Source organism: Macaca thibetana, chromosome 2 (assembly GCF_024542745.1).
Source record: "Macaca thibetana thibetana isolate TM-01 chromosome 2, ASM2454274v1, whole genome shotgun sequence".
Taxonomy (NCBI): Eukaryota; Metazoa; Chordata; class Mammalia; order Primates; family Cercopithecidae; genus Macaca; species Macaca thibetana.
The window spans coordinates 168,698,454-168,724,012 of record NC_065579.1 but is presented as its reverse complement, the minus strand read 5'-3'; the positions used below and the strand labels follow the sequence as shown (position 1 = coordinate 168,724,012).

Below are 25,559 nucleotides of genomic sequence, written 5' to 3'. Positions count from 1 at the left end.
ATTTGTAAAACAGACCTGAAACTCTGGATGTGTGTGGATTAAATGAAGTTGTGTAAAATCTTCTGTACATACAAGGTGCTTATTTTACATTGGGCATCCTATGCTTAACATCATTGTTGTTAGTTGGCTCACAAAATAGTCAATTTAATTGTTAAAATTATGCCAAGTAATTAACATTTGAATATACAGTAAAATGTGATAATTTACCACCTTGGCAGTCAGAGACAGGGCATCTGAAACAGTAAAAAATATGATATTTACTAACTGGAACTAAAGAGAGAAAAAGAGATTTTGTCAACGTTGCTGTATTAAATCATTAACACCATAAATCCAACTGGTTTAACATTCATAGTATCACATGGGTTTAAATTCTTAGTGAATTGATTCCCTTTTTGAGTAGAAGAACATTATATCTGAAAACCTCGGTTCACTAATAATTTATCTAACTATCATTGCCACCTCAGGCTCTGCTGCTTTCCTCTCATAGTACTTTTATGTTGTCGGTATCTCTGAAAGCACCATCAATTCTTCTGAGAACAGGGATCTCTGGGATCTTGTCTTACTCCTCATGTTTGAATCATACCTCCTAACTCAAACATAGCACCTAGAACACTCTTGGCAAATAGCTTGCACTTAATATTTACTTTTAACCACCACAAATAAATCCACACAAATTCAGATTGTTCACAAATTCAAAATCAGTGAAACCTGAATTGCTAATGTAAAGCAAAAATTTTAAATATTAAAGAAGACCTGATTGAATTTCACTGTTTTAACTTCCACTCCCATTAGACATTAATAATATGTAAGTATTTGATTATTTAAGATGAAAACATATGCTTAAATATTGCCTATTTTTATATTAGGTTTTGACTGGATAATGTAAGGCAGGATTTGAAGCCATTATCTTTTCACCTTTTTTGCAGTATAATAATTATCACCAGCTTTGCTGAGGACTTTCTGACTTAGACAAGGTTCTTTAACTTCTTTTCATTAATTTCAAGATTAAAATAACTCTTAGATTTTGAGTTTTCAATATTTGAAGAATTGATGGTCCAGCTCCACTATTTTCCCAGAAATATGTTTAGGAAGGAATGAGAAGATAAATCGCATGAGACAAATGTTGATTTTTCGGTTTGTTAGAGAAACCAAAGGAAACAAATACGGTGATTTCAGCATAAATTTTGAAATCTCCCAAATTTCAAAAACTAGATATTTCATAAAATTTACTTCAGGTTCTTGTAGACTCTAAATGCCCCTGATATAACATTAAATCAGAGGAAAGATTGTCTTTTACAATACATACACTTGCTTATTTCTTTACGGGAAATTTATAGGCTTGTCAAATATACTTAATGCTATTTCTAATCATCTATTTAAGGTTAAAAAGTAAACTCTGGACACATTTCAGAGCCATAAATAGATAGACTACAAAATATACCACTCTACTATATTCTTCCATTAAACTCTATTATTTTAAAAGTACTAGATACACTCAAAATATTATTATAAATAGCAAAAATACCTCCTTATGGTTCTATTTTGAATCATTATCATTTCTATCTTGCATCATATCCTAAGTTTGCTATTTGTCAGCCATAGGGTAAACTGGGCTCTCTAAAGCAAATTATAAAGTTGGAAGCATTCAGGCTTTAAAGGGAAAGACATTAGATATAACACAATTGCTACACAGAGTACAGTAATTACCAGTTGTCCCTGAAAAGAAAATTTTGTAAAGTAATAACGCTTTTCTAAAATAAATTCTTCAAAACTTCAAAAACTACAGAAAAATATTATATCCACAGGATTAAAACAAACTGAAATTATCACAGCCAATTTATCATTTATATAGTAATAAGCGTTTGAGAAATAAATGGATACATACAAAGGTATTAATCTGTTCTAAAAAGCAAAGTACTACTGCCTGTGATTTATAGTATAGCATTGCAAAACTGAAAATTTAATACTTATCTGGGAGATTATAAAAAACTAAGGAAAGACTGGGAGGAAATGGTTTGCTACTTAAAAAAGAAATGAAATATATATCAATAAAAATTACATTGCATACAAATATTTAATAATTATATATAATGCTCATGACATATTAACTGGAAAATGGTTATAAACAGCATGTACTATGAGAAATAAATTTTACATAAATGTGAACTTACATACTCATAGGCAAAAACAAAAACAAAAAAATAAAGAAGGATACCTAACAATGATTATCTTTAGTAGGAGGAAGTATGGGTTTTTTTGTTTGTTCGTTTTTTTGAGAGAGTGTTGCTCTGTCACCCAGGCTGGAGTGGAGTGGTGCAATCTTGACTCACTGCAACCTCCGCCTCCTGGGCACAAGCTGCTCTCTTGCCTCGGCCTCCCAAGTAGCTGAGACTACAGGCACGAGTCACCAATCCAGCTAATTTTTATATTTTTGTAGAGTTGGAGGTTCGCCATGTTGGCCAGGCTGGTCTCAAATTCCTAAGCTCAAGCAACCTGCCTGCCTCAGCCTCCCAAAGTGCTGGGATTACAGGCATGAGCCACCATACGTGGCCCAGAATGTTTTTCTTAATTTTTTTTTTCTTCACTATCTGAAATATTTTCCAAATTTTTACCAAGTGTAAAAACAGAGGCAAATAAAATTAAATATTTAAAACAATGGCAAATTTCCTCCCTGGCTGTCCATAAACCACCTGGAAAATTTATCGATTATCCCCCAAATTTTAATAGAGTATATCAAAGCAGAAACTAATTGCTAGAAAAGGTTTGAAGAGCCATTTAGGTGAAACAAAGTTCTCCCCTCTTTGCTGCCCTCATGCTTTAGCTCACGTTCTTATCTTAGTGTGTAATGATCTACCATTGGTTTAAATCCTCCAGTGTCAGATAACTCACTACACTCAGGTAGAACAATTCGTAATGATTTAGGAAACTTCTTTGTAGGATGAATGCAATTTTCATTCTTAACATTTCCCATTGATCTTACTCCTACCTTCTGAAGTGACATGGAAGAAATATAATCCTTCTTTTCCAAATATTGTAACCAAAGACAACTCTCATCTACATCCAAGGTCTTCTCTTCTCTGAGCCAATTCTCAGTTCTTTTAATCCATTCTAGTTTACTTTATCATCCTGGTTGCACTCTTTTGAGAATACCCCAGCCCAGCATATTTCAAACTTGAATATGCATCAGAATCACCAGGAAGGCTTGTGACCACTGGGTCCCATTCCCAGGGCTTCTGATGTATTAAGTCTTGAATTTTCATTTTAAAGCAAATCCCCAGGAGATGTTAATGTTGTGAATCTGGAGAATACCATTTGAGAACCTCTGCTCCAGCCCATTAACGCTTCAACATCTGCCTGGTCTCCGCAAACGCTGAGCGCTGTGGAGGACTTCACTCCTCAGATTTGAATTCTGTGAGTTCAAGTCCCAAATGGCATGAGCTTCCTTATCATGACAATGCTTTATAAAGACTGTAGTCAACAAAACCCCTAAAACCTTTTCAACAATTGTTGCTAGTGATCTGGATTTTCTTCATATTTTACTCATGCATTTCTGGATCCAAGAATAAAACTTTCATTTATCTTTAATAAAGTCAATTTGGCTAGCTTTCAGAGTTTAACTGTGACTTTAGATAAGATCTTCAAATGAGATTACAGGTTAGAGAAACAGCAAAAGAAAGGTAGCATAAGGACTGACAAAACACTGTATTTTGTGCACTGCACAAACACACCTAGTTATGGTTATGAGAAGGACTTAAATACAACCTTTGTTTTGTTTCTTGAGTCCTGGCCTGGCACAAAGTAGACAGAGGGGTGTCTACTTCAATTCACCAGCAAAAAGGAAGTACTTTTTTGTAATATGGAAAAAAGCACATATACACTAGTGGTAGCCTTGGGATTGGAGACAAAAAAGTGTAAAGCTTTTTGGTTGAGGACTTCAGGTTTTGTTAAGAAATGATTGGCCTGTCCAAAATTGATGGCTCATGTACAGCTGTAGGCATTACTATTCTGCCAAAAGAAATCTTGTATGAAAGCCTAAAATAGAAAAAGAGATAAAAGAAGAACGAGAGCCCTGGCTCTGCTTGCCCTGCTCCCTTGATCCTACAAGAGTCCTGAGGCTCTTTTGCAGAGACATAGGACACTGCAGTTTGACAATCACTACTATATAGAAGTCAACGAGCTATAAGGCTGAAAAGCTGAACCTGGCCCAACTGTGCAGGGCACTGAATGCTGGAATAAAAGTGTAGGCTTGATTAGGTACTTAGTATAATATCATAAGAAAATTCAACCTCTTTTCCTAAGACACCTATCATTTGTCTTTAATTAGAAATAATTATTTCCTCAGGAACAAATCTCAATAATGTTTAGAAAACATGTATCATTACACCAGACTAAGATTTCACAGACTGAACAACGAAAACAACAGCAAAATGCTCACAGAGTTGGTTAAATTTAGCAGTCCCTTTTATTTACCTTTTATAGTTCTAAAACTATTTAGTTAAACTTTAGCATTTGTAGCATATTCTTAATAAAGTCAATTCTTAGGGAGAAGAACTGCTATCGAGAATCTTTTACATTTTTTTAGACAGTATAATGTATTAAATACTTTGCAAAACAATACTCAAATGCTCATTTATCAGCCAAAAAAACCTTTATGCTCTATGATACTATGTAACAGCATTAAAATATTAAAATATTTCTTTTGAAAAGGAGGAAAGTTAATATACATGGCTTTAAATTTGAATCAAAATAATTGTCACCATGAAAGACATAAAGGCGCTGGGTGGTTGACGTCTGTAATCCTAGAATTTTGGGAGGCTGAGGCGGGGGGATCACATAAGGCCAGGAGTTCGAGACTAGCCTGGCAAACAGGGTGAAACCCCATCTCTACTAAAAATATAAAAAATTAGCGGAGTGTAGTGTTGCACACCTATAATCCCAGCTACTTAGGGGGCGGAGGCAGGAGAATCACTTGAATCTTGGAGGCAGAGGTTGCAGTGAACTGAGATCGCACCACTGCACACCAGCCTGGGCAACAGAGTGAGACCCTGTCCCCCCCCCCCCCCCCAAAAAAAAAGTCATAAAGGATCTGGTACCAGACTAGAAATTTGTCATGTAAATGACATGAAAGACTGGAAAAGGAAGAAAAAAAGTTGCCTGTTTTTTTTTTTAGAAATACTTATTGTAAGAGATGTCAACATTATTTGGAACAGAATTAGAATATGTCCATGTATTAAGAGGGTCAAGAGAGAGTCAACAGGCTTGGAGAACATTGCCCTGACCCCCATGCTAGCCTGACACTCTAAGTTAAGGATAACTGTTGTTGAGCTCCCTGGCAGCCATGCAAACACAAAACAGGCAAATCTATAAAATAAGTAAAACAGTTTATAAAACTTGCATTTTAGCTAATAAGAGGGGACATTTTCATTTTTTTTTTTTTTTTTTTTTTTTTGAGACGGAGTCTCGCTCTGTCACCCAGGCTGCAGTGCAGTGGCCGGATCTCAGCTCACTGCAAGTTCCGCCTCCCGAGTTCACGACATTCTCCTGCCTCAGCCTCCTGAGTAGCTGGGACTACAGGCGCCCGTCACCTCGCCCGGCTAGTTTTTTGTATTTTTTAGTAGAGACGGGGTTTTACTGTGTTAGCCAGGATGGTCTCGATCTCCTGACCTCGTGATCCGCCCGTCTCGGCCTCCCAAAGTGCTGGGATTACAGGCTTAAGCCACCGCGCCCGGCCGACATTTTCATTTTAAACTAGTAATTTTTTGGCAGTTAATCCTGAGGGGTATCTTTATGAAGATTTTTACATAAAAGGAAATGAACAACTAAGATAAAATAAATAAAACCTGTTACAATTAATTCTCTTGACAAAAACAGGTAAAAGTGTATAATTGTGTAAAATATTCTCTTCTATTATAGCTCTTTGAGAGCTTGACTTTATTTTTCAAAAATGCCACAACATCAAAGTTTCATCTACTGGGGCTTAAGTTACATATATAAAAGGTGACAGGAGAGCCAGAAACTATCCTGAACTTAGCATCAGGAAGTTTAAGTAACTAAGATTTAGAATGACTCATTGTTCTAAAAATTATGTTAAAGTCTATGTATAAGACAAAGTTTTGAATAAGTGAAAAAAAATAGCAAAATATAGCAGTGTTGACATGTAGCTATATGAATAAAAGCCTAAGCAGTTATGATATGGTTTGGCTCTGTGTCTCCACTCAAATTTCATTTTGGGTTGTAATCCCCACGTGTTAGGGAAGGAACTGGTGGGAGGTGACTGAATCATGGGGGTGGTTCCCCCATGCTGTTCTCATGATAGTGAGTGCTCATAAGATCTGGTTTTTCATGAATGTCTGGCATTTCTCCTACTTGCTCACTCTCTCTTGCACCTGCTGCCATGTAAGACGTGCCTTGCTTCCCCTTCACCTCTGCTGTGATTGTATGTTTTCTGAGGTCTCCCCAGCCACGCAGAACTGTGAGTCAATGGAACCTCTTTTCTTTATAAATTACCCAGTCTTGGGTAGTATCTTTACGGCACTGTGAAAACGGACTAATACACTATACTTCCTGCTTGGACTGGAATGGGTTATGACACTAGTGCTTTAACTGGCAGCATCCAGTGAACTCATGAGGTCCCAGAGGTCAGGAGGCATCTATCACAAGTGGGTAAACAGTGAATGGCTCAATCAATATTTACTGATGAAAAATTAAGCAGAAGATTATTCTTGAAAAATAAACCACTTTAAGAAAGTGAAGCTGTGTATTCAAGTTGTATGTCCGTAACTTGTGTGTCTTATCAAAACTCTTCAAACTTTCTAAACTATCAAACCAAGTAAAGAAAAAAACACTAAGAAAAACTAATGGTGGACATGACTAATAATCAACTGAGGAAACTGATAAGGGAATCAGTTGGGAATAAAGATTCTCAAGTTTCCATGAGGCATATACGTAGCTAAAGGACAAACTGAGCACTTTTTAAAGATTTTCATGATTTATCTCATGTAGAAATGTAAGGAACTCATGAAAACAAGAATATCTTTACCCTACATTTTCCCAAACCAAGTCCAGGAGGCAAAGGTTTCAGGGCACAGTATCACTAACAGGACAGACTGGAACTGTTAATTAGTATCAGCAGATTCCACATAACAATTTATTTTCTTTTTCCTGATAATTCTAACTAATGCAGCAGATGGTTTATTAAGTCTTCATTTTTATTTCAGATCCTCTTTTGAAATTTTAAAATATACTAATATAAAAAATTAGTTTACTAATATTAAACAAATAATAATTATATAATATATAATATATAAATATATATTAAATAGCATTAAATAGTTACTAAGAAAAAATTAGTTTTCCTTTGAATACCAATAATTAGTGAGTAGATACACACCGAGGCATTAAAAATATCACAAAAAAATAAAATGCAGCTATTTCAGAAAAACTTCTCTATTCATGTTATAACAATGTAATTTACCAAAATCTTATGTTTTGAACAAAATTATGACACTAAGGCATATCTAGTAAAATTTTAAAAACCTATTAAAAAAGACTGCATTGGGAATCAGGAGACAAAGTCTAAATATGTTCCCATTACTATTAGCTTAACCCCTTAGCAGTTCTGGTTCTCAGGGTTGCATTTTGTAACATAAGGAGGTTTCTGGACTGGACAATCTCTATAGCATCATTTCTATATTCTGCAGTTCTTTATTGCTCTTTCCATCTCTCTAATTCTGTTGGCATTAGACCAATCAACTGACAAACAAATGTACCCACAATTCCTACTTTTACAACCCAGGAATTTTTCTGTTCTGTTAGGAAGGTAGAGACTAATGAATCACTAGCATTTATTTGATAGTACGGTTTTGGAAATATTTTTGCTTTAAGTGAATAGTTTTCTTTGGCTTTTCCCTCCTACCTGAAGGAAGAAGAAAAAGATCCTGTCCTGAGGATGGCCGGCTACTGGAGCCAGGAGGTTTTGAATGTTCAATGAGACTATGCCTTGCAGGAGGTGGGGGAGGTGGGAGAGTTGGAGGGAGGGCATCAAAAGCATCTTCACCTGCATTTAAAGAAAGGTCGGTATCAGCAGCAGAACTTCATTAATCAAAATACACAGCATCAAACAAAAGTAATAACTGATTTTCTCTTGCTGCTTATAAAGAATTTCACTCGCAGGGTTTATCCAGCAGTTCACCAACTTTGATAACGGGATCTCATTATTTTGTGGGAGATTCTGGAGAGAAACACACACACGCATATACATACAAACATACATACATACACATACACATACATACAAACACACCAATGCAAACTTTTTCTATCAGGCCTTTTTGTAAAAACCAGCATTGTAACTTATGAAACAGCTCATAGTTTACTTGTAACCTTTATAATATTAAGACTCAGAGTTTGAACTAAAAATTATTATCAGTCACACCATGAAAACAGGATTTTCTGTGTAACAAAAAGAGTTCGCAGCCTTTAATTGGAAAATCACATCAAATACATATAATTTAATGTCACAGAATATTAGATTATCCCATATAGTTTATTCCACTGGATTTTAATTTATTTAACCTAATGTTTCATATATTTGATATGCTGTCAAAATATATATAAAATGTACCTAGAGCAGAGGAATATATTTTTCAATTTATCAGATTTAGCTACAGAAGAACAGCTAAATACAGAAACTTCTCTGGTTCCAAACACTACTTACATTTGCATATTTCCCAGCTTTAATAACTAGAATGTTGCAGCATATTTTTATATCTACTTATTTGTCCCCTGACACACCTTACTATTCTACTCACAGTTTTCATTACCTTGAGTCTTTAAAAAAAAAAAAAAAGCATATGTAATTTTCCAAGCTAGCTCAAAATACTTTATGAGACAGGGTATACACAAACACATATTCTAATAATAAAAATTCATGTTTTTAAGTTGAATGATTTAAACATAATGGCATATTTAAAGAAAAATGAGGCTGGATGTCGTGACTCACGCCTGTAATCTTAACATTTTGGGAGGCCGAGGTGCGTGGATCATGAGGTCAAGAGATCTAGACCATCCTGGCCAACATGGTGAAACCCTGTCTTTTATTTGTATAAAATATAAAATATTAGCTGGGCTTGGTGGTGGGGCACACCTGTAATCCCAGCTACTCTGGAGGCTGAGGCAGGAGAATGGCATGATCCCGGGAGGCGGAGCTTGCAGTGAGCTGCGATTGTGCCACTGCACTCCAGCCTGGCGACAGAGCAAGACTACATCTCAAAAAAAAAAAAAAAAAGATATTACTGTTTACTGAACTTGCTTTAGAAAAAATTTGCAGAATAATTTCTTCAATCATCATATTTTTCTTATTAACATATCTGAAGATACAGGAGAGAGTTTTGCTATCATTTTAACTTTTAGCTATTTCTCACATTGTCATATTTATTCAAATCTTTTTTCAGCCCTTAAACATCAGGCACCATGCCAGGGTCATGCATGATATGAAAATCAAAATTATAAGGCTCTGACTCAAGGAGCTGAGATTCCATGAAAGGAGCTTAAGAAAAAGCTCACAAATAGGTATGAGTTACAGGTGAAAGTGTTCGATTGGTCCCATAAAAGAGACATATGCACTGGATGAAGAAAGAGAAATGTAGACAAGCAGTATTCAGTGAAGTATTGAAGAACAGAAAGTACTGGGATATCAGAAGGCTCAAAAATTTATTTGTCAAATGCAAGGGCAGGATCGTCTAAGTAGAGTAAATAGTATGAAGAAAAAATGACATGCACAAGAAGACCTAGAAAAAGGCCAACGTAAAAAGACAGGTTGGAGAATCTATCTACTTTGTCTTATAAAGTAGTCACCCATCCACATATAGCTATTTAAATTTAATGAAAAGTCAGTTCCATAACCACATTTAACCCATATGCAAATATACAGATCCTTTACATCACCACAGAAAGCTTTACTGAACAATGCTTATCCAGGTGATGAAGATCTGGGTAATACGTCTAAAACCAGTGTGCAGAAAGAAGTGGAAGGGAGAGAAAGACTGTAGGTAAGAAAGTTAGGAGGCTTTTGTAATCGATGTAGATGGGAATACAGTCCTGAACTATAGAGTGAACAGGAGCAAAAGATACTGCTATTGTGTCATTCAAAATACTAGTCAGTGGTACTTGTGAGAAAATGGAAGGGTTCATTTCGTATTTCTGGTGGCCTAACAGCCAATTCAGAAAAGCTTGTAAATTGATTTTCTTCAGATATTATTTTATGTTACAATGACTTGTTATTGTGAAGCCTTATGTAAGGTGTGCAGACATTCTAACTGTCTTCTAAAAACAGGATGAGATGCTTCCTAATTAATGAAATTAACAGTGACACTGGCACCAGTCAACTTCAACATACACACATACCTACGTGTACCTTCACCTGTGGATACACACAAATACACATAGGATGTTTCTTCATATTATAATTTGAAACAAGGAAATTGAGAGTTTTTTGAATGTGTTATAGTTGTATTGATTAGAATAAAACAGAATTTATTATCAGTTCTCTACTTATAACTATTTAATTTTGCATAATTTAATTAGCATAAGTGGAACTGCTCATGCTACAAGAAAAGCAAGTTCATATTCATTAAGAATTATTATACTTAAAGAAAATCTGAACACTTCAAGTCATCACTTCAAAACTACTAGAGCACAAAGCTCTCATATGTTTTTAGACTACATTTAGTATGGACCAAACAACTTGCTTAAAACCTGACTGATGCCCAACTATTACACTACTACTTTAATCATCTACATGGAGAAATGTTCTCGTGAACTTGGGAGTCACCATCCCTGGAGAAACCATTCTAATTTCAGGCACATTCACAACCCAGTGAGTCTGTGTTATAGTGAACTCTGAATTCTGAAAATTCTGAAATTAAGAGAAGAAGGAGAGGTGGGTTGCTGAAAATGTTTTTAAAGGTTTCAACCTAATGGAGGGATGAGAAGATCATAATCAGAGGGCGTCCTGTTGAGTGAAGAACCATGCTTTGGATTGTCCCGAGTTGGAGGCCTGGCAGGTGGTAATGGCACTGGATCAGAGGCTGAATCAAAAACATCTCCTAGAGGATAACACAAAACCTTAATGTATTTTCAGTACAATGGCATGAAATTTTGCCTTTAAATTCTGACCATTAAGATGTACATCACAAAGGAAATTATATTCTATACGTACCCTTTAAATATATGCCTAAGTCAGGGATGTTTGATTTCTTCTCTGAAGATGGACCATGTGTTCCATTCAGTATACAGTGACCATTATCACAAGACCTAAAGGACAGTTCACAATAAAATCATATAAGGAGAATACTTTCCAATGAAAAGTAATTCAAGAGGTAGAGGGAACTAGAATTCCTGCTCATTTAATAAAGTTTGAACATATATTTTCTTTTCTGGAAAAATTATCAGTAATAACATCAAGATACTCCTTATTTTAAAATGTAGAAGTAAATATCTGAAGGAACACAGTCTCTTTTTGTAAACTATAACCAAGAATTACAAGGGCCACAAAAATTGTTGATATCCTAAACACATATGTAAAATTAACTTATCTCTGCGGAAGAATTCAGCAGAACCTGGTCAAGTTTTTGAAGTAAAAAAAGAAGTATGTGCCAAGGCAAAAACATATAGCGGTCTCAATGACTTCATTATTTGTTGATAGTATTTAATATCACATTTTTGCTTCTGTAACTGAAAATTTCCTTATAAAAATAAGCTACAGCCCATAAAAGAAGAAAAACTATTAAACTTTCAGTAATTCCATTATAATTCTGACAGGAACATTCAAAGAACTAGAGCCTGTGGTACTATTTCACCACTGCCAAGAACAAAATTCTGGTCCTCTGACACTGCAAAAAATGACTTTAGCAAAGGCCTCGGGTACATGACAAGCACAGTATTTTAATGTGTTTGTAAAGGGTACTACTCACTAGAAAAGTATGCTTCAGTTGTTGGGGCTTTTTTTGTTTTGTTGTGCATGTGTGTCTGTGTGTTGCAAAGGCTGGAGTGCAGTGGCACGATCTTGGCTTACTGCAGCCTCCGCCTATCAGGTTCAAGCAATTCCCATGCCTTAGCCTCCCAAGTAGCTGGAATTGCAAGTATGCATCATCACGCCCAGCCAATTTATTTTTATTTTTTAGTAGAGACAGGGTTTTGCCATGTTGCCCAGGCGGTCTCAAACTCCTGGCCGCAAATGATCTCCCCACCTCAGCCTCCCAAAGGAGGCTGGGATTACAGGTGTGAGCCACTGCACCCAGCCAAATTGTTGGTATTAATTCTTTGGAATCATACTGTGAACACAATGGCTAAAATTGGGCCATGGGAAGATAGCAGTAGGAAGAGAAGATAGGGAGCATATTTTGCTTCAGTATATAGCTCTATAACAATCAACTGACAAAGAGCTATAGAAATCAGAGTTTACATTTTACTTTCCTCTGATTTACTCTGAATTTTTAGAGCAAAGTAAAAGTGCATATGTAATGGAGGAGATGGTGGATATTTGAATAGATAATGCAAGAATGCTTCATCTGAAATTCATTTCTATTCTCTCTGGTGGCCACTTCTCTTTAAGGGGCCAGATATAGTTCATTTAAAAATAGTTATCACGTATTGAACCTTCATAACAATGATGGATTTTTACTGAAATTAAATTGAATTATTCATTTACTGTGTCACTTTTTCTACATATTGACAATTCACTTCTCCTGATGTTCTAAAGGGGTAAAAATACACACAAGGAGAGAAAGAGTTAAGCTTAAAGAGCTCTTTGGAGAGGACGAAAGAAGATACTTCATCCATCAGCTTTCAAGAACAAATTAGATAAAGAATTCACTCCAATTACATTTAGGGATTATCAACATTTATTTCTCTTCTGTAACAATAGAAAAATGGTAATGATGGTTATAATTCAAATTTATTTTCAAGATTTGGGCGCTCTGCCACAAAAAAACTCATCCAATATGATGTAACAATTAAAATTTAACGTATTAAAATATACTCCTCACTTATTCAGCAATAAAAAAAAAAAAAAGACTCCCAAAGAGACCAAAAAAGCTCATCCTACTTTAGTTTTTAAAAATTACTGCACATTTGCAAGAGCCAAAGAACTGAAAATTGTAACAACTTATATTTGATGAGAAGGAATATCTTTTGTTCTCAAATACATCACTAGCTACTTGGTTCTTCTGATACATAAAATTACCTCCTCGTTATTTCTTTGTCTTCTCAATGATACTATTTTATCAACAAATTTCTTATTTAAACACCAGCAATAGCAAGGAGTGTTTAGGTTCTTGCTTTAAAAAAAATAAAGTCCTGTGGTGTAGACTGTTAATTCTGGGTAATAATTCAGCAGAATGTTGATAATTCTAACCAGGGTCACTTATTAAGACAGACATCTGCTTAAAATGAAAATGTGCTTCTCTTTCCAAGTGCTGCATTTTCTAACTCAGTGACATGCCTGAAGAAACACATTAAAACATTTTTTAGTTTTTCATTGGAAAAGAAGGGAACACCGTACTTATAAAATGTTTTCAGTTGATTGACTTGACCTCAAAAGGAAAAGGCACACTAAGTAAAGATGGCACAGAGGACTGAAGTAATTGCCATCTCCCCTATCCTTCAGTCAGTCCTGGAGAGATGCTGGAATGCAGGGCCAACAGCAGTACTGGAGTCCTATTCTAGGTGCCAAGCATGGCCCCAGGAATGTTATACAAAGGAAAGCAGAACTCAGAAACTAAGTTTTGAAGCTGAGAGTACTGAGTACCTCATAACATGTCAGTCAGGTAAAACAAACAAACGCAGAAATATGAGATTTCAGTTTATAAATTCAATAATATAAATGCAGACTCATGCTTTTACTTAAAGATAAATTAATATTTCAATACAAACAACACATTATTAATAACTCTTATTTACCTTAATGGGGCTTCCAAGTCAAAGACCAAGGCTATCCCCATGTAAGTGAGAATAAGCAAACAAAAGGAACGAAAAACCCCCATTATTCCTCACATTTTTTTTTTTTTGAAACAGTGTCTAGCTCTCTCGCCCAGGCTGGAGTACAGTGGTGCGATCTCGGATCACCGCAACCTCCGCCTCCCGGGTTCAAGCGATTCTCATGCTTCAGCCTCCTGAGTAGCTGGGACTACAGGCGCCCGTCACCACGCCCGGTTAATTTTTGTATTTTTAGTAGAGACAGAGTTTCACCATGTTGGTCAGGCTGGTCTCGAACTCCTGACCTCATGATCCTCCCGCCTCAGCCTCCCAAAGTGCTAGGATTACAAGCGTGAGCCACCACGTCTAGCCTATTCCTCACATTCTTATTTGATCTGAAGGAAGGTAAAACAGCACTTGATAGAAAAACAGAAAGTTAAGGGAAACAACTTGGTATTTGTTCCCATTCTTCAAAATCTGAATAGAAGTAGGTAGCAAGTACATCAAGAAGGAAAATGAAAATAAATTATACTAGTCTTTACATTATGAAGAAAAATTCTAAGGAAGGTCAGAATAATACCTTAGTTTCTGAGCACTAATTTTTTCTTCATGAGATACATGCTTAGAACTGATCAAATAAAGTGACTTCCTGATTAATGAGAAATCTGCATCTTTTAGTTTTCTTTAGAAGTAATGCAGGGAATGGTATACAGGAAGAGAAGGCTTTGAGCTTGAAATCAAGGATTTTTAACTAGACATAAATCAAATGTTTAAAAACAAACATTGCAAATGATAATGCTTACGCAGATCTAAGTGGCAAAAAGCTGCCCGTATTCTTACCGAACAGGAGGTTTTACATTATGACAATGAGATGGTTGTGAATTCAGGGAAACAGGGTGGGATGAAGGAATCTTGTATTCATCATCATCTTCCTCTACTGGGTCTCTTGTTTTCTCTGAAAGAGAATTTGCTAGCGGACCAGTACACCTACCAGGGGAAAAAAAATCCAATCTAGTTTAAGCATAATATTCAAAACAGGCAAGTCTGATGTGACATATTCAAGTCAAAGAAGCTACTTTATCACTTATGTTCATTATTCAATTACAGGGTATCATCTGAGAAGCTGTTCTTATATTAAATACAAATGAAAAGGATTTTCAATCTTTTGTTAAGACTCTTGATGGGATAAAAGAATTTTCATCCTTACAATTTTAAATGGCACAATAGGAAAAACTAGTAACCTGTTGAATAAAATAAAAAGATGTTGGATTCGTAAGATAAAATGTATAAATTTATTCAAACCAAAGCTATTAAAATATTAATATTTTATCTCAATTTAAATCAAATGGGTAAAGTATGATGTTAAAATAATAAGCATGGTAGTTTTATATATTAAAGAAGTCTTTACAGAATGGTCAGACTTTTTGTCTCCTGTGAGTATTATTTATAGTTGGAAAAATATCCAGTTTAATTCTGTAAAACTTAACTATCCTGTGAAATTATAGGTGAAGTTGTTAGGTTTTTCTTCCTACCAACAACTGAGAGCTAAAAATGAATGGAATGATTAGATGTAGATAATGAGATAACTTATTTTTAAGTCTTTGAAGTAGAGTACATTATATTTATGGCTTAGATTCCCTGGCTAAATAAAAGAGAATTAAAACGAGTAAAACCATCATCTCATATCAAAAATATTAAGGATTTCACTTATCCATAAGAGTAAATAAACCAAATAAAACAAACCCAATCAAATAGGCAAACATAAACATAATGTTTTTCATAGCTGTTGCTACTGGAGTTTAACCCTGGCTGAAGCCAATGAAAAATGCCAAAGCAGAAATGCACAAACTCAACCTGATTCACTTTAGGAAGACGAACTAGTTTGCAAGGCATTGCAAATACACTAATCATCATGAACCTCATGAGAAATCTGTTCAATTTAAAAAGGAAAAAAAACCCCCAAAAAACAAAAAACTAAGTGACTGCAATTTTGAAGCACCTTCTGTAGAGGGAGCAAGAGGCCTTTGGTATATTAAACAAACATGCCTGAATTAACATTCATTTTTATTTCTTTTTATTAGTTAGAACGGAAACAATTTTAGGGGCTTTTCTTTGCGAACATTACAAGAAGACATTTTGAAATCAAAAGATTCAAGTTTCAAAGATATTATCTAAGTCTCTAAGACATTCAAAGATCAAAGAAAAACTAAGATTTTTCAAATATAGTAACTATCTTTGAAAAAAATTTCAATACTGATCTTTAAATTCTTGTTGTTTCAGCAACCTTAGAATTCACATGAGCTTTACAGGGAGACAAAAGCACAGTGATATAGTGACAAAAGGTCAATGTCACTACCTACAGCATAACCTAAGGGCCTTAATAATAATCTATTATTACACCTATTATGGTTTAATTTTGGAGGATTTACTTTCCAATTAAAGAAAGTTAAGTATATGGGCTGCAAAATGGTGATCTGATGGCACTGGAGCTGGGAGGGACTTCTAATATTACTTCTCCATAAATTCCTGTAAACACAGACATCAATTTAGCTAAGTCAAGGACCAGAATGGGTTCTATTATCAAATGAAATGAGAAATAAATACTGTACATCCTTTCTATGCCTAAGATATTTTCATTTATAATGAATCCCTTTCTATGCAATTCAAGCATACACTATGTAAAAAGAAAACAGTATTTCTCACTAAATATTCAACAACTATTCAATATCAGAAATGTTCTAACATCTGCCTGTTGCAGGTTCCCTCCAAAGATTTAAGTTTCCAAAGAAGCAGTTCATTATGAGTCAACATGGACACTTTTTTAAATCACATATGTTGCGGCTAATTTGATATTTTACTTTCATTGATAGACAATTTCTCGAGTAATTTCCCCCATTTGTGGCTTTGCTACAAATCAGTAGATTATTTCTGAATGAAGTGAAAAGCAAAGCTCATCTAATACTTCATGGAGATAAGGCTTATTGCTAAAACTTGCTAGTATAAATTGTTAGCTTAAATGGATTTTAGAGAATTATATCTAGAAGTGAAAAAATAGTCTTCAAGTGGTGTTTGTATCTAAATATGAAAAAAATACTTAGGTGTCCCATTTATCACCTTTTTAATAAAGTTCTAAAGATTCAGATTTTATTTTTCTGCTTATGGTTTTTAATAAAAATTGTTAATATCAGTATAATAGTCTATTTAGATTAGAAATAAGCCAATTTATAAGAATAACATTCCAGTGTGTTTTATTTAAGATTACATGGTTTTTATTAAAAAGTAATCTTATCCAGTTCTGAAAAAAAAAATGGTTTCTATCACAAAAAATAACATAAGAGGATGGTACAAATGAAGTAAAGAAGATGTATATAAAATAGCAAAATAAAGAACTAAAGTCATGTAACTAATTACACCATCTGGAATGACACGCGGGGTTTTATTTTCCTCTACAAACTCATTCAAAAAACAGGTTTAATTTTACTTGTTACTAAATAACTGGCAAAATAATTAGATTTATAATTAGTCATTATCTATTAATATATACAACATTTGGCAGTAGAAAAAAATTCTATCTTGCGGGGCATGGGACAATTTTCAGTCACTGACTAAACTTACGGGAAATTTTTAGGATACCAGAGTTATAATAAAGCTGAACAAATGGTATTGGCTGACTCCACATTAAAGCCTACCATTACACTTATTACTGCAATCCCTTTATATTCTCATCCTACATTCACAGAATGTTCTGCACTGTTGCTGTTATTACTGAGTTAATACTCTGGTAATACATAGAGACACACACTCTCAAAGATGCATAGTCACCCTCCCCACAACCTGGACATTTTATTAAATTCATAGTGTTAGCTATTTGAGCCTTCAGTGATAAATACTTTCATTTTCTACATATGCACATTTGAAACAAACCAGGAAACAGGTGAATTTTCAGGCCAGCACAGGAGATAGTATCCAATGCTATGCTTAATTAGTAAGCTTGTTTTCTACACATAAGGATCTATCTTCCTTTAATAGTATCTGAAGGCAAGTAATGAAAAATATCTTCTGTTAGAATCTTTAGAGCTTGCCCTATACATTATTCCATATTTCTTATATTACATTATCCCAATCCTAACAGGGAAAATGTCTAATTCAAATAAATAGTCCAGAGAAGAGACAAAACAAAATATAGCTATATTTGAAATGATTTTTGCACATGTGCCACATATAAATCATTTCCTCAAAACACTAAATTTTATCATATACATGCTAATTTTGAAGGGTCTTTCATGACATCAAAAACATCTGTGTGGTATACTATCAAGCTTTAAGATAAGCTTTACTTATAAGCATTTTCACTAACTTGTTTGTAAATCGGAGCAACAGATTTGAAGTTGCTTTGTACTTGTGTTCTATCCAGCTTCTGTGCTCTTCACACAGATAACCTCTTGGTTTGCTCCCTTACTTCCTTCAAGTTTCTGTTCAAATATTAGCCTTTCAGAGAGGTCTTTCCTAATGACCTCATCTAAGTATAAACCTCTCTATCATTATTTATCCTCTTCCTTGCTTATTTTTCCTCCTAGCACTTACCACTAGCTGACAATATACAATATAGTTACTTGTTTACTTTCTCTTCTCTCTAACTAGAGCTTAAATTCCAAAGAGGATAAAGGATTTTATCTTGTACACACTGAACCTCTAGTCAGTAAAGCAACTGAATGAAAATAGGACAGTTAGGTGAAATTTGTATTCTCTGTTTATGGAACCAAAAATGTAGGCACTTATCTCTTTAGGAAAATATATATTATAAGAATATATATTCATAAAAATAGATAATACCACTTCTAACAACAAAAAAACCTTTCTTACAAAAATGCAAACCAAGTAATATTGGTTCATGGGTATTTGAAAGCCTAAGTTTAATATGTCAAAAGTACAAAAGGTCCATCTCTAAAAGACAAGGCACACACACACAAAAAAATTCTAAAAAAAAAAAAAAAAAAAAAAAAAAAAAGATATTCCTCAGCATTTCAGAACATTATCTTACCTGGAAGCAATTACTCCATTATTACTTGTAATAATGCCTCTGTTCATTTGCCAAACTATTGTGTGTCAAGTAAAATAAATATTTCCTTAACTATTCAGAGTATCATTTAGTTTTAATTTTGAAAAATCAAATTATTTCAAAATAAATATAATTTAGTAAATAAATAATGTAAACTATAAAGTAAAAAGAATCCACATAGGATTACTTTGTTCTCCCTCCAAAACAGTAATTACCCATGTTTCTAGGATTTACTTAAAATTTTGTATTTATAGCTAAGTGTCAAAGATGTTAAGCAGACACCATTTAGAAAAAAACATTACTTTAGAAAAAGACATCATTTTAGAAAAATTAAGTATATAGATACAAGTAATTTCAGATTGCTTTTACAACAGTATATTTTTTTAGAAGTAAATTTCATACTCTTCTAGGTCTCAAGACAAATTACACAATAAAAGTCAAATAACTGCAAAGATACAGTTTAACAGGAAAGGAAACACTATCACAGAGCAGTCTCTGACATCACGTAAATGGAAATCAGTAAACAGTATCAAACATTTAACAATACTATTTCTGTAAATATGTATAACAACATAGTATAAATATAAAGGTAAATGCTAGCTTTGACGTTCTTGGATTTAACATTGGAGTTTTCAACATTTGTGAGAACTAGAGAAGTGTATGTTTGGTAGCAACATGTAATTTTTGCTTTGGCCTGATTTTGAAACATGCACCAAGAGTCTAAGATGGAAATGAATTCTCAAACATCCGACATTCTTATTTCTGTGAGTGGCATTTTGCTAAGACCTCTGTTCTAAGACCATCCAGAACCAGGACTCTCGACTCACTGTTAGGTTGCCAGGTTTGCCATCAGTATTCTTTAAAAAAACACACTGTATAAAACCTAAAAAGTTGAATCTCAAAAGGATTTTGGAGATAATTTAAGTTAAACAGATCCCCTCTTCTATCAGATGGGGAAAGGCCAGAGAAGTTACCCCGTTAAAAATAAGACAAAGGCTGTGGTGGTTCATGCCTGTAATTCCAGCACTCTGGGAGGCCGAGGCAGGCAGATCACAAAGTCAGGAGTTCGAGACCAGCCTGGCCAATATGGTGAAACCCCATCTCTACTAAAAATAAAAAAATTAGCCGGGCATGGTGGCGGGTGACTGTAGTCCCAGCTACTTAGAAGGCTGAGGCGGAAGAATGGCTCGAACCCAGGAGGCAGAGGTTGCAGTGAGCCGAGATCGCGCCACCGCACTCCAGCCTGGGTGACAGAGTGAGACTCTATCTCAAAAAAACAACAACAACAACAAAAAAGACAAATACTTAATGGCGGAGTCAGGTGTGGTACACAGTCTGATTTTATTCTACTGTTCACATCAGCATTCCATGCTGGTTTTATAATAAACACAGTGTATAACTAAACAACTAAGAAAAATGCTTATGATAATGTTAAGAAAGGAGGGCATAAAATTATCTCTACAATATAATCTAAACAAGGTATAAACAAGTTTAAACAAAAAAGTCAAAATGTTAAAACTCTGGACATTGATATTTAGCATCTGCGTATGCTTATACTTATGTATCTCACTTTTTTCTTATTTATATACTTTGCATATTGTCTAGAATGAACAACTGCTACCTACAGAGTCAGAAACAAAAATAAACTGGAGAGATAAATGTGCCATTAAAAGCTAACATTTGTATTGCTAACTACGGCTGACATGCAGCATGCCAAATTGAAAACTAATTTGCTGGTAAGCGTGCACTGTTAAAATATTACTCTAAGTGAAACAACTGCACTGTTTCTGAGTGAAAAATCAAGAGTAAATAGGGAGAAAGTATGACTAATTTTAGATGCACTTACAAATTGAAGTATTAGAAAAAATACATTTTACTATGAATTTGTTATTCTTGCTTCATTTACAGGAGAAGCAGGTATTTAATGTTAAATACAAATGAAGCAAACTGCAACTTCCAGCTTGCTTGCCAATATGAATTTAATAAACAGAATGTGAAAATTTAATCTCTAATTAGCAAGATTTCATTTTCTAATGTTTTCTGAGTTATGAGAGGTAATTGAGCTTAGATGTTTTATTACATGCACATATATCCAGAGTTCATTTAGGGCTAGAATATCATCACATGTTGTCACTGATTTAGAGCCTACTACGCAGAGTATGTGTAATTGCTTCCAACTCCTATGTCTGCTAAATATCTGGCAGTTCCAAGAGAAGTTCCCACTGGAGAATGATCTAATTTGCTGAGTTTTCCACCATCCCCTGAACAATGTCAAATTTCACACCCTTGTTTTTTCTCATATGCTGCCTTTCCCAATTGTGCGTGTACTTCATGAGTCAGGAAATGGCCATCCCTCCATGAAACATCCTTCCTTCACAAAGGCTATAACAGCCTCTCCTCCAAACTCATTTGAAACTACTAAGTTAGCATTATAAATGTTAGTGCATACCATTCTCTAGTGATTTCGTATATGTTAATGTTATTTTCCAAAGCAGACTGTAAATTTCTTGGGGGCTGGGATCTACCTTATTTTTCGTTTGCATTGATGTGTATAGTGGGAGTTCAGTGAACTGCAGATGAAGGAATGAAGAAGCTCTAAGACTTTCAATTGGAAATAAGGACCTCAGCAGATAAAATTTAAATCAACTGACCAAGCATCCACGTATTCTCTGTGTACTTACTTACTATATGCAAATCATTTACTTAGTATACATCAAATACAGGAAGATGTCATGGGAGATACAGAACACAGTTTTTGGCCTCAAAGTCTTGTAATCTTTTCAATTGGAGAGCCACATTAAAATCAGAAAACAGTATGGCAGAGTATATAATTAAATGAGTAGAAAATAAACTGCAGGAAGAGGAATGTGAATCTGTCTTAACCATTACAATTGAAGAAGTCACAGATCATTTCACAAAGAAATACAGTCTGAGATACGGACCTTTAGGATAAAGATTAGGAAAAGGTAAAGTACAGGAGGAACAGCATAAAAATCTCAGAAAGCCAGAAAAAACAATCCAGATAAAATTACAGGGCAAGTATTAGGAATCACTGAACAATATTTTAGTTGGGTAAAATTCTGTAGGATCTTACTGTTAGCAGAAGAGTATAGAATTAATTTAATAGAAAAAGGGAAACAATGCTGGTTTTTGAGTGGGAAAGTGACCGGGGGAAGGCAGAATTTAAATTAAATGAACTCAGTTGCAGTGAACAAAATACACTGGAGGAAAGGCAGACATCCTGACTTCATATAAAGAACAGGAAAATTAGAATTGGGATATCCAGTTTATCCTGGTTTAACTTGGGAAGATACCAATGAGAGATATCTAGTGTGCCTCTGCAGCCCCATTTTTCAAATGAGATACCCACTTATCTCATTTTACTAGCCCTAAACCCACTGATACTAAATCTCTGATCATATGAGATGATCAGTTGCTCTTTCAGTTGTCCAGCTCTGAGGCAAAGCTAGAGCAATGGAGAAGAGGAGAGGAATATGAAAAACTCCAAAAGAGTAATCAAAAGGACTTGGTAGCTGAATGGATGTGAGAAATGAAAAAAACTGGTAGAACCAAAGATTCTTTTATGATGTCAAACTGGAAAGCTAAGATAAAATGGGTTACCTCTGAGGAGGAGAGGTAAATTTGAAGGGATACCTCATTGTGCTACTCTATCCTCTTTGATGCAAGGAATACTTAGCTTTCTCTCCCTGTTGCTCTATGTGTAACCTCAAGAGTTAGGTAAGTCTCATAGATGTTGTGGTTACCAGCAAAGTATCAGGAAGGATCTTAATTTATGGTAAGTTAGTTTGTAAATACAGCTGGCTGTTTAATATCAATGACTTTCTATTCGTCGTGTAGTGTCTGTATTGAGAACCTCTCAAAACCACTTTTTACCATATCTTGATGCACAGACAAGTGATCTCCAAATTCAACAAAACTCACTTTATGCTAGGGAGGAGGGTGGTAACTGGAGGAGGAGGAGAAAGCCGGGGAGGAACGTCATATTCTTCACTTCCAAGATGACCATTGGAAAAGACCTGAAAGTAAATCAAATGGTTAGTTTCCAAGAATTTAACTTCTGAAGGACCTTACAGCAATAGCTGCTCTTAGGTAACCTACCATTTTGAAGACAATGTGTAAGTTCAGTATATTTAAACAAGCGAAATGTCATACAATTTATTCAGGAGTCAGTAGCACCACACTGATGAGTCACCACCGCCTAAAGTGGTTCAAGGTTATACAAAAAATAAAAATGTTACACTATGATTCTTAAACACTGAGAGGTAATACTATAATTTATATAAATCACATACAGATATTATTGGCTAAATAGGTAAATAATAAAATTCACCAACTATGATCAGGTTTTATTGAAAAGTTAGCATTCTCTATAAGGGGTAAAGAAAAAAGCAGCACTGATGTTATTCTTTTTTTAATTCCTTCCAAATTAAATTGCTCTAAATTATATTTCTCCATGGTGAACGGAACATTCTTAAACTTTCTGATAAAACAGTACATTAATATAATCAGAAGTGCCTTTGTTCTTTCATGGTTGAAGCTTCTGCGCTAAAGATAACTAGAGACCTGTTCTGGCTTTCCAAGTGCAGGCAAATTTAAACAACATTTTCAGTTAGTGAACATACAAACCACAATTTCTAACTTGCTCATATGGGACCATCCAAAGCCAGCGTTCAATTACTCTGAATTAGGGAATTCTGGTGTCTAGATTTCTGTTACACTATAGGAAATGTCTGAAAAACTGTTATTTGTTTCTCCTACAATTTGAAATTACAGCAACTTAAAAGGGGGGGGTTATGAGAGGATCATTTTGCAGAAACATATTCACAAGAAAAGACTGAACACATTTTAAGACCTGTAAGCAATCATTAGATTTTTATCATGGAGTTCCTTTGTAAACTCTTATTAATTCATATTTATTAGGTAGACTGATGGTGGGGCTAAATGCAAGTGAAGTAATTTGAACAGCGATGGATAATTCAATTGAGGACTTAACAATTACTTTTCTCCATCACATTTCTAAAATGATGTTGAAGCTTTAGAATATAAAATTGAAAAGGTCATACTCTTACCTATCAACTTAAAATAAGAAAAGAAACAAGTTTAAAGAACACATTTGAAATTTATCAGCGTATGTATTTCAGAGCTACAAAGCTGATCCTAAGCTTTAGTACCAATTTCTCTTTTTTCATGTTTCCCCTCATTAGACTCAATATACTGTAGCCACACCATGACAAAATATTACCTTTAAATAAAATGATTTTATCCTGGGCTTTTGACTGTGGCCAAATAACAGAATAAGGCAAAGTGTTCTGAAGTGTGCCAGAAAGAAGAAATTTCCTAATAGACATTAATCATTTTGAAGTTTAATAAAATCCTTTAACATAAAAAAAGGTCTTTTAACTGACAAATACACAAATGCTCATTGTAATACTGAGCTTTGGAAGTCATTCTTCATTGGAATTCTTTGCATGCTGCAGGAATAGATACAATGTAAGATATCTGCAGTCAAATTTCCTTAATTCATGTCACAAATACATATAAAACTCATTTGGGAAAATGTAATGTGAATTTTATATGCAATAGTTTGTTATTTGAGGACAAATCATCCAACATAGATAGATGCTTAATAAAATTTCAGCAACAATAAAATAAAAGAGAGATATGGGAGTTTCAGTTGTATTGGTTCTAATTTAACAATAAACCAACCATAATTTTATAATCAGAACACTGTGAATATATCTTTCAAAAATACCAATACACTCAAACATTTACCGGTATTGAAATTGCTTTCATCTTGCACATTAGGTAAATGAGAATAAAATACTAATAACAGAGCTTGCATATTTTTGTGTACTACTATTCAGTTTCATGAAGAGAAGTCATACAGGCAATGATGGCTATCACTAGTAAAACCACAAAGTACAATTAATGAGGTAACTTACTCTTGGAGGGCAGTATCTAAGAAAATTAAATGACTTGTTCCTAATTTTTTGAAACAATCCATTAATTTGCTTTAAAATGTAAATGGCACTTTTTCTAACTGTTTCAGAAATACCATTTGTTACTGATGTATAGTAACTAAAGGATTTCTAGAGCCACTGAAATGCTGTAGTGTCTTTTCTGAACCATTCATTTGATGTTTGGCATCTGATAATATTTTGCTCGTGTTCTGTGTACTTACATTTCGTCAAGGAGAATTTAGGCCACGCTGGGCCTCTTTCAGGACAAAAACTCTTATTACTCCTTTACCATTTTACAGCATATGCCTTATGGTGCTTTACACACAGTAGGGCTGAAATGAATATTGACTGCTGATTGGCTTAGATGTACTTATTAACGGAGGTATTAACTAGTGAAATGACTTTCCTTAGGTTTAGCTGAAAGAAACTCATTATTACTGAAATACTCTCAGCAAATATGTGTATATATATACACACATAAATATATATACATACATACATACACACACACACACATATATATAATTTGTTTAATGGCTGTTATT

General features: G+C 34.4%; 1 protein-coding gene across 7 annotated transcripts in view; it reads right to left on the bottom strand.

The window, feature by feature from the left end:
• The window catches only part of CBLB (Cbl proto-oncogene B), a 213,681-nt gene that overhangs the window by 14,862 nt on the left and 173,260 nt on the right, over positions 1–25,559 (bottom strand). For 6 of the 7 annotated variants that reach the window (XM_050778914.1, XM_050778913.1, XM_050778916.1 and 3 more), the window contains 5 exons: positions 22,976–23,070; positions 14,815–14,961; positions 11,219–11,313; positions 10,974–11,105; positions 7,916–8,056 (listed from right to left, as the gene is read on the bottom strand). In XM_050778914.1, the coding sequence (XP_050634871.1) occupies positions 7,916–8,056; positions 10,974–11,105; positions 11,219–11,313; positions 14,815–14,961; positions 22,976–23,070 (610 nt within the window). The remainder of the gene's footprint in view (positions 1–7,915; positions 8,057–10,973; positions 11,106–11,218; positions 11,314–14,814; positions 14,962–22,975; positions 23,071–25,559) is intronic. The other variant, XM_050778918.1, reaches the window with a different exon arrangement.